The following is a 10,422-nucleotide window of genomic DNA, read 5'->3' as shown; positions in this document are numbered from 1 at the left end:
GATGGACATGGGTCCTGCTCCTGTCCCGAGACCGGATGATTCTGGAGCCATTCTTACTTCAGTTCCATCCATGGTAGCTGTGATTGTCGCGTCCTTCGCTTCAACTTTGATGGTTTAGGGTTAAGAGAGCTATAGTTTTTTCTGTCTGGTGTGTTGGTTCATCTTTTTTCTATGATTCTTTTGTAATCTTTATCAGGCTTAGGCTTAATCATCTTTGTATGATTATTAACTATGTAATCTGGCTGTTAGTTTGATCATAAGCCAAATCTCTGCAAGTATCTTCATATAATTAGTAACTATGTTTTTGTATTATCATAAGCCAAATCTCTGCAAGTATCTTCGTATAATTAGTAACTATGTAATCTGGCCATTATGATCATAAACAAAAACAAACTCTGCAAGTCATACTGCGATTATATATGATAAAATTTCATTTCCCATGCAATTTGAAGGGACTAGTGATCTGTATAAAGGAAGAAAACCATTTCTTATATTCGAATATATCTTTCGTGTTTTAATTCTTCAAGCATGTCAAGCTCTCAGGCTTCTGTGGTATGGTCATCTGTTCTCTTAACAATGTAATCCTGTTCAACATAGGTGATAAAACACAAATACCAATTTTTTTTCTAATGGGACGTCAAATTACTAGTGTAATAATAAACACAAACAATAATTTCCACAATTTACATTTTATGTTTAGAATACAGACAGGAAACAGACAATGACGACAATAACTGCAGTGGAAACATTTCTTCTTTGTTGGAATATTACATTTGAAATGCACAATTTGGTCGTACATGTTTTACCTCGAGTGGAGATTAAAATTCCCGACTTCTTAGCATGGTTTTCTCTTGTCTGCCTTCAAGTGAATTTTGAACCATTTATTTTTCTTTGGCCTGTCCCTCGTTGAAGACTTCTTGTCTTTCCCATGCCCATCTTCACCACCTTCCTTAGAAGCACCCTTACCGCTCTTGTTTCTACTAGCACTACGCTTCATTGGTGGATCGACTCTGTAAGATGAATGTATATCACTTCTTTGCTTGAGAAGCTTGTCGATCTGTATGAAAATGGGCAATTAGACCTCCAACAAGAATCTCCTGCTAAGAGACTACTATTTCGAGATGGTACTGTCAAGAATGAAGCTCCATATGTAATAATTAATAGAGTACAACTTACTGACTGCATTTCTTGTGCATATCTACTTGTCATTTCCGTAAATTGTGCTAGAACCTGCAAATATACAAGTTATTAGAACGAAAGAAAATAACCAATGCACCCATGAGCACAACAGTTGCTTTTAGAAAAGTCCAGACCTCTCTGTATTCAGTTTCAAACTTTGAAATGTCCACTCTTTTTGATAAAATTTGAGCTTCGACAGCTCTAAGTTTTTCTTTTTCTTCTGAGAAAGGAGCAGCACAAAGAACTTCGATACTGTAACTAACACTTTTGAAAAAATTGTCACCTATACAAAGACAAGGAAGATCAGGAAGTGATGAGTCGACAACTACAATAGCCCTGAAAAGCGAATAATTGGGAATTCCCAAAAGGAAATAGTAATAGGATCTTACCATAAACAGCAAACACATGAGTTCCGGCTTTTAGTTCAGTTATCTCACATGGCTGAAATCCATCCAGCTTTTTGAAAAAGGCAGTATCAGGATCTTTTGCAGCTGCCATCTGGTTCCAACCCATGAACAAAAAGGCAATTGACAAATTAAGCATGTTCTTTCATACTGAATTTTTGACGCATTTAAGTTTGATAGTTGCTCACTGAATTTAATGTTTGATCTAATCGATAGGTAGGAAACCCAAGAAAGTACATTCCAGCAACTGTAAATTTTCCCGTTTTTGTGCAGTCGTCCTGCCACAAAATGTCAGGTATAATTAGTAATTCCAAGTCATTCCACTTTTATAGAGAAAATGATTCACAGACCTACAAACTAGTTTGCTGTGGGTATTGCATCAATGTATAAACATCATATCTCTTTAAGAAAAAGTTAAAGATTAAGGCCATGTTTGTTTCAAGAGATTATATTCCCCGGACAACTATATCATTTTCTCTAAATTTAAAGGATTATAATCCCATGGAATTGTATTGCAATCTCTTATTGATTCATTTCTGTGGGATTATAATAACTTTTTTTAAAAGGCATTATAATCCCATGGAAATATGAACAAAAAAAAATGATTAAGATCTGAGTTCATTGGGATTATCATCCTTTTATATTTGAGATAAATAAGATAAATAATCTGGAGATTATAATCCTTAAAACAAACATAGCCATAAATTTTAGGAAATGAAAGTACACAAAATGATTAAAGGAATATATCATTGTTCTGAAAAAAGGAACAAGTTATTAAGAAAAGGTCGAACGGAAAAAACAGATAACTCTGAATCCAATTTCTCAATACTAAACATATGCTGCACGGTGCAAAACTCTAAAGAAGTTGTGCGAGCAACCAAAAAGTATAATGCTAAGAAAAGATTAGGACTAATTACACCTGACACTTGACATTCATTATACAAACAAAAGTCTCAAATTAAATAGCCCTAATACCAGAAACAGCAAAAGACTGATTAAGTGATTTTATCAGATTAATTCTCAAATCATTTCCTTTCAATTCTAGTCAAGTTAATAATAAGAAGATCATTTATGCATTGCAGTTGCAGTCCAAATCTTATTATGTGAATATCATTTAACCTACTAGATAAGAATGAGAATATTACCTGCAAAGCAAGGCTGAGTCCAGTATTTCCTTCTTGATCAAAATACAATAGCTGCAGAAATACAATGACCGTTGGTAATCCAACATTGTTATCACCTCAAATACAACAAAATCTGGTAGAACAAGAATGAAATAAATATATAGACATTCAAAACACATCAGACAAGCAACCTTCACCAGTATTAGATATAAAATCTTTCATAAAATGATATTTGTTAAGTTTTTTTTTTAAAAATGGGCCCCTCTATACGCATAGCACCAACTAAAACATCCCACTTCAATTTTCATGTCATTTTGTATTCAATTTGTGGATGTAGCATTACTTATAGTACTATATTATTTGCATTAATTTAATTTTTAAAATAAAACTAAATCATTTGTTATCAATTTTAATGATATGCATTAACAATACCAATTAAAACATTCCACTTCAATTACCATGTCATTTTGTACTCAATTTTGTGGATGTAGCATAACTTATAGTACTATATTATTTGTATTTATTTAATTTACAAATAAAACTATATCATTTATAAAATTTTATAATATAAGATGCACAGCCCAGGAGACATCACTAGTTTGGATATTGGTCAATTTCTCTTTTTACTCTCTATTCTGTTTATGAATCTCCGTGCTTGCAACTCGTGTAGCTGTCTATCCTCCACAGTTTTGTAATTGAATGATTAAATTTTTTCAATGAAAGGTGAGGACATGAATTATGTTTTCTCATAAGAACCTAAAAAAAATGGACTTTAATTGTTAATGCGGGTAGAAAATGTGATACATAATATTTTTGAGCGTAATTAGTATATATATTTCAGGCCCCCGAAAAACATCTTTCTGGCTCCGTCACTGACCTTCACATTAATTTTTGTGATGGTTTCTGTCGCAGCACGGTATAATATTTCAATAAATTGGGCATCAGGGCAAATGACATCTTAACAATTTACTTGGAAGAACAAAGAAGTTATGACAGAGTGAGCACCTCATGAGTATCCAACTTTCATTGATGTAACCTAATTTATTAAAATTCTGAATGTCTACTCTCAGAACTTTGTTGAAATATTTAACTTGTTTCCATTTATTAACTTGTATGTTAAGCATAAATAACATAAAGTTACACTATGATCAAATAATCCATATTCAGATCACTGAGAAGAAAACTACAATTTTAGCATTCTATAGAACAAATACATTTACTGGATCCATATATGCACCTTTTTTACATACCTTAAATTTGCTTTTATCAGACGATTGTACTCGACACACTATCCCAGCCTCTGCTTCAGTTTCTGTTATTGTGACTGAATAGAAGTGAGCACACTGCTTTTCAACCTTGAGAATTAGAAAATTATGAAAATTAACAGACGTATCAGGGGAGATCAGAAGAATAAAAATCAAACGAGAAGGACAATATCACACCTTTCTAAACACAGTTTGGCCAAGAGGTAGTGGACGGACTGGCACTGCACCATTTAGTGCCTCCTCAAGCACACTGGCTGAAACAGTGGTTTTTATTGGGACACCAAGTTTACTGTATATTGGATACAGAGGAAACAGATCTACTAATTTATGTAATACTTAATAGAGTTTCATATTATATAAATGAAAACTGAAGTAAGATAGTAGAGGAAAAAAGGCCAAGAAGAAAAGAGGAGAGTCATTTCCATGATGAATACAAGAATGATACTATTGGCACTGAGTTACCTAAAAAGAGCAGCAAACATAGTATTAAAAGCTCCTAAACTCGACAGATCCAGTTCCAACTCTTGGTTATCAGATTCCACAGCCTGCTAACAGAAAACAATTACAGACTGGCAGTAATGGCTACATTCATGAACTGAATAGAGATATTTTGAGTTCTATAGTTACAGCAACACATTTAGATGGTAAGTGAATTCGAGTAATCCTTACCTCAAAACCAGCAGAGTCAAATTGACGTCTTTTATCTGGGTCTGACAATATATTATAGGAAAAAGTGACCTCCTTAAACATGTCAGCTGCCTTAGGATCATTTGCATTCTTGTCAGGATGGTATCTAAAATAGTAAAAGATTAGACTATAAAGGTTATGCCTGTCACATGCAATGATAACATGCAAAGAAACCTTGAAACAAGCAAAGGACATATAGTGCAAAAATAATCTTGTGAAACAATACAGAGTATTTATACAGCACATACCAAATGTTAAGAAATTCATTTTAGATGAGAACTTGGGAAGCAATACCCTTTAACTAAAATTTTGAGGAGATGGGGCTTGGTATACCTGATAACAAATTGGTAGACCAACTTTCCCGAAATGTAAAGATGTTAAGAAGAAAACTACGTAGATCTTAGATCATGACACGATATTTCAACATAGGATCAACATAACACCCCAATGTATGCAACCTTTAACATTGTGAAAAAGCTGCAATCATGGTATAAACCCATGACAGTTACCATTGGTCACAAAACAACTTAACTTCTTACGATTAAATATTAGAGTTACATCGCAAAGTATTCTTAACGATGTTATTTTTGATGTCTTTGAAGTATGTCGAGATCAAATTCGATGGTTGAGTATATATTTATTATCAGTTATATTTTCAATTCGAATTTATAATTCTTTTATTATAACATAGAAACAACATTAAATGTAGAGTATATGATTCTCAAATTCTATTAATGTCAACTACGTTCTTCTTCCATTCCAAGATCTACTAATAAAATGTCTTTAATTTATTATTTTAAACAACAATTTTATTACTGGAATTTGAGCTCAAAGTCAGACCAAAAGTACTATAACTATCAAATTCTCCCAGGCCCAGAACATCACAACTCTTTAGTTTTTACATACTTATTGAGTCTGCTGGTGTCAAAACATCAGACACGTGTCCTTACAAAGATAAAGAGTAGTATTATCGCATTCAACTCTCTGTGTTTGATAAGTTAAGCAGTTCTCCCCAAAACCTATTGCTGACTGATGCACAAATCAAATGTAGACTACTAATAAAAAATCCACTCCATCTCTCTAAAGATACCTACTGCCTAAACCTCCAAACCTCAATGTAAATGCAAATGCAGATAAAATTCCACTTAGATCATGAAAAGAAAAGTAAAATATTAATAGCATCCACACGTTTAACTCAAACATAAACAAAATTTGCTAACTAAACACTAAAACAATATACTTCAGACCAGTTTATGATACAGGTTCTGATTTTTTTTTCGAGTTTTTGAAAATCAGAAAACCCCTTGTAGCAGTTCCTCCTAAACATTTTCACTAAATGCTTCTGTTACCAATTTACTCCAGTTTAGGCTTTTCTGGTCGCTTTGAGAGAAAGGAAAAAAAAATCAATTGATGCCAAAAACTCTCACAATGGCTGAGAGTATGCACTAGTAGAGTCAAGACAAGGACAACATTCCTATGAGGCAGTATCATATAGGGTGATGGTAAAAGATAAATATAGTTGCCTTGGTAGAACAAGCATTAAACCACACTACAACAAGGTTCTTGCCACAGTACAATTGATTTGTAGTTCTTACAATTATCTTTTTAAGCAGGTCAACTTGATAATACCCTACAAGGATATACAATTAAACAATAATGAGATTAATTTAATTTATTTTCGTAAGGAATGTAATGTCAAAAAAATTAAACACATCATACGTAAATTAAAAAAATGATGCAAAGCAAAGGAGCAGTTATAACTATAACTATATATATAATTGTTGAAGAGACAACATAAATTTCCAGTCAACCACTCTAGATAGCTTACTTGAAACTTTAAAGTCTGAAAGGGTGAGGAAAATGATAAGACAAGTGGATACAAAACCAGACTTGTCATGTCACGTCCTATAATGCTTAAAGATATATAATCACTTTACATCACTAGACTTGTGAGAATTTGCTTGTACAATTCTAAGTTCCCTTGAACATATTTAACCTCAACAGAAATAGTATGAACTACAAGACTCTGAGTCAGTTCTAAATACTTGTAACCAACTCAAATGTTTTCTTTCCTTTCTCCTTACTTGAGACCATTATTTCCAAGTCATTAAAACTAATTAACATAACATTATGATGATGTATATAGTGGCCTTTAGTCAACAAAAACACCGGAGGGCCTGTTTAACTTTACTTTATAAACAACTTCAAACCAACACGCACGCCAAATTAACGCAATTGGCCAGTTCATCAAAAAACAACTTACAATGTAAAATTGGGTTATAAGTCTAAGATCAAATAGTAAAAAGAAGCACCCCTTTCAAATATGTAGTTTGACTTACAAAAGTCGAGTACTTTAGCACATGTAACTTCAATTACATATAACCAATTTTTCTATAATTCCTAAGCTATTTATCACCGAATGAGATATAAAATCAATAATGCTGCAACTGAAAAAAAAGTACCTCACTTTCCAATGGGGACCAAAGAAGCCCTGAAACACTAAATTCTAGTAACCACACAGTAAAAATTTCAAATATTCATCCCCAACATCCCAAAACAGTACAAATTGAAATAAAAGCCACTTAATTCATCAAACAATTCAATAACGTACACAGCATTAACTCAAAAGAACATACTTTAAAGCGAGTTTTCGATACGCAGTCTTGATTTCTTGATCCGTAGAGTTTCTTGAGACTGCTAGAACCTCATAAGGGTCTCTTCTAAGCACTTTCTTAGCTTCTCCTCCACCACCATTTTTCTCTGATTTTGGCATTCTGGGCCAATATATTTTCCACCCAAAACCCCGAAAATGACACAAAGATTAAATCTTTACAGCATGAAACACCAAAATTCACCAAATCTGCCCAATTTTTGTGTTCTTGGGCAATTAAAGAATCGATTCTTCGGCCCAAAAATCAAATTTTGATGAATGGGGTTGTGGAGAGAGAAGAAATGAGGGGAGAGGTGAAAATGGGGAGAAAAACAAAGCTCCAGATGAACAAGCTCGGAGCTGGAGCTTTGAAGGAGATAATACAAGAAGATTTTGACAGACAAAATAAAGAAAGTGTACAGGAGTTTTGTATATACATGTGATTATTTAAGAACCGGAGAGGAACAGCATTATTTTTATTTGGGTTTGTCTGGTGTGTGCCCATGGCTAAGCGCGGAATTTGACATGTTTGGGAGATTTTGATTGGTGTGGTTGGTGTATTTGCAGGGGGTCCATCATTATTAAAATATAAGAGCCAATCAAAATCTTTCAAACTTATCAAATTCCGCCCTTAGCATGTGCCCATGGGCACACACTAGAAAAACCGTTTTTATTTTATTTGCAAAGCATGTTTAATTTCTTTTACTTTTGAAATTTTTGGTGTTGCAAAGAATGCAGTGTGTATAATAAATTTTTATTCAGGAAATAAAATAAATCAAAAAAATATTAGGTATAAAATTACATTTTATTATAATCTCAAAATACGTGCAAATAATGAATATTAACAATTTCATGAAACAGAGGAAGTAATAATTTTACGGTTGATTATATTGATGTCACTATGAGAAAGATTCTTTGATTGACCTTTTTAATGGCAAGTATTGCTCTGATGTTTATGAGCCCATGACATAGCATTTGGCCGGGTGAAGAAATTTATGGTGTCAAATAAGTCAGGTAATATCACACGATCCGAACCTGATCCGAATCCGCAATCTGATTTATTGAGACAATATCCAAAAATGACCCGAAAATTACGTGATTGATACGAAATGGACCCGAAATGACCGAAATTAGAATTTCGTTTCTAATAACATTCTTTTCAATTTTTTTCAATTTTAAGTAATTTTAATTTGACCCGAAATCGACCCGATTGCTGACACGAACACGACCCGTTATCCGAAATTGCAACCCCTGGGGTCAAATGAAGAGTCACCGGAGCATTATCAATGTTACTCTTAAATTATTTTTAGAAAATAACATAACATAATATATTGAATATCATGATAATCTTAGCTCTCATTAATATTTGCTCTCTATTTATTATACACTATTATTTAGAAGAAAAATTGGAGAAGTAATAAAAGAGAAGTGAAAAGCATTTGAAAAACGTTAATATCATACTCCCTTCATCCCCCTCATTTGTTTATATTGGGAACGGGGCTCGGCACGCATTCTAATTCTCTTATAAAACGTAGTTTGATAAATTATTTTGAACTTTTTTTTTCTGAATAAAAATTTGATATTTATATTTTTATACAAAAAAGAATTTTTTTAAAAAAATAAGTTATACAACTATGTTTTATATGTGCCTTAAAATACGTGTCGAGTAGTGTAAAAAAACTATAAAGAAATGAGAGGGACAGAGGGAGTATTATTAAGAGTTCGTAGATTTTCTCTAGAAGACAGGAGATTAATTTTTTTTTTAATTTTTAAAGAGCCATTAAAAACATATTAAAAGACTAATATATTTTGTTAAGGTCATGTTCAAGAGAGAACCATTAGAGAGAGAACCATAGAACCCTTACCTTATCAAGTAGGGTTCTGTAGTAGAACTAAAGTATTAGTTAAGATTTTGCAGCAGAACTTCACATACAAAAAAATGTCATATCTATGTATTATATTTTAAAATTACATTTGAACACACACAACGATGAAAAAACATGAAAAAAATATGTATTTAGATTTAGATCTTAAAAATCTATTTAGAATTTAGGGTTCTGCAGCAGAACCTTAGTGGTTCTATGGTTCTATTTTAAGAACTGGTTCTCTCTTGAAGCGACCCTAAAAGACTAATATTTCATATATTCTTAGTTTAGTGTTAATAATTTGTTTCAAGAATTCATTGGAAATGCTTTTATTGTCGAAGGACTCATAATCTATTCGAAAGAGCAACCCCAATGCAAGCTCTCCTTACTCATATTTGGTCTAGGTGGACAAGATTTAGGGGTTAGGATCAAAAATCAGTCCTCCAACGCAACTCCCTAGCCCCTAAAAATTTTAGGGGAGAGAAAACTCATCCCCTTATTTGAGGGAGCAAAAAGCCAACCCCTATAATGCCACATCATCAATATTACCTATAATATTAGATATATTTACTCCAACTCTACCTCTTCTCATATATATTACCTTAAATATTGAATAATACTAATTTTTAAATTATAGGTAACAGGTATAGGTAATACCATTAGAGTAAAACAACTTTTTGCTTACCTATATTTCAGGTAACCATTATTATTATGTTTTAGGTAACCAATATAGGAATTACCCTTGCAGATGCTTAAATGCAACAGATGGATAAAAGTAAATATCTGCCCGGAGCAATCAATAGTCACACACTCCCATAATCTTTTTTTCTTCAGAAAATTCGTTTCACCTATATCAAAAATATTGCAGTGTTCAAGAAAAATATCCAAATACATGTCTTATTTTTTAAATAATCCATACTTGTATCAATGAAATATTATTTTTATCCCCAGTAATAAAGGATTGATTACAGAATATCTATGATACATATTCTCAATAAAGGACCAGAAATGTATTGTTACGTATCATTGGAAAGTCAAAAGTGCATCAATATAAATACAACAGTAAGAAACGACAATACAAAAAGTCTGAAGCTATAAAAATGAGTCAAAGTGGATTGTTCCACAGACCACACTAGCACTTCCACCCAATAATTCTATCAAAGACGACCCAATTACAACAATAGTTTCAGGTACAATTGTTAGAATTTTCACTGTCCAATAACCAATTTGGTCCCAAGATAAGGAATA

The 10,422-nt window shown here is 32.6% G+C and overlaps 1 protein-coding gene across 1 annotated transcript; it reads right to left on the bottom strand.

Annotated features, from left to right (window-relative positions):
• Positions 1–632: 632 nt before the first annotated feature.
• On the bottom strand, positions 633–7,754 carry LOC108193425 (chaperone protein dnaJ 16). Its single transcript, XM_017360074.2, has 11 exons — positions 7,296–7,754; positions 4,642–4,765; positions 4,435–4,517; positions 4,150–4,261; positions 3,958–4,062; positions 2,729–2,779; positions 1,772–1,861; positions 1,569–1,677; positions 1,314–1,462; positions 1,177–1,230; positions 633–1,057 (listed from the first exon to the last, which is right to left on the bottom strand). Exons 1-11 carry the CDS (start codon positions 7,430–7,432, stop codon positions 836–838), a joined length of 1,236 nt encoding a protein of 411 aa, XP_017215563.1. The 5' UTR covers positions 7,433–7,754; the 3' UTR covers positions 633–835.
• Between the last annotated feature and the right edge of the window lie 2,668 nt (positions 7,755–10,422).

The sequence above is a fragment of the Daucus carota genome, chromosome 7 (assembly GCF_001625215.2).
Source record: "Daucus carota subsp. sativus chromosome 7, DH1 v3.0, whole genome shotgun sequence".
Classification (NCBI taxonomy): domain Eukaryota; kingdom Viridiplantae; phylum Streptophyta; class Magnoliopsida; order Apiales; family Apiaceae; genus Daucus; species Daucus carota.
The sequence above is the reverse complement of the archived record's forward strand: the minus strand, read 5'-3'. Positions and strand labels throughout refer to the sequence as shown.

What these genes read in the sequence shown, in the direction of transcription:
- LOC108193425 (XM_017360074.2), bottom strand. Translation starts at nt 7,432, where the DNA reads ATGCCAAAATCAGAGAAAAATGGTGGTGGAGGAGAAGCTAAGAAAGTG. An exon ending in TATCGAAAACTCGCTTTAAA is followed by an intron (nt 4,766 to 7,295) that starts GTATGTTCTTTT and finishes TTACTATTTTAG; the next exon opens with ATACCATCCTGACAAGAATG. An exon ending in GCCAAACTGTGTTTAGAAAG is followed by an intron (nt 4,063 to 4,149) that starts GTGTGATATTGT and finishes CTAATTCTCAAG; the next exon opens with GTTGAAAAGCAGTGTGCTCA.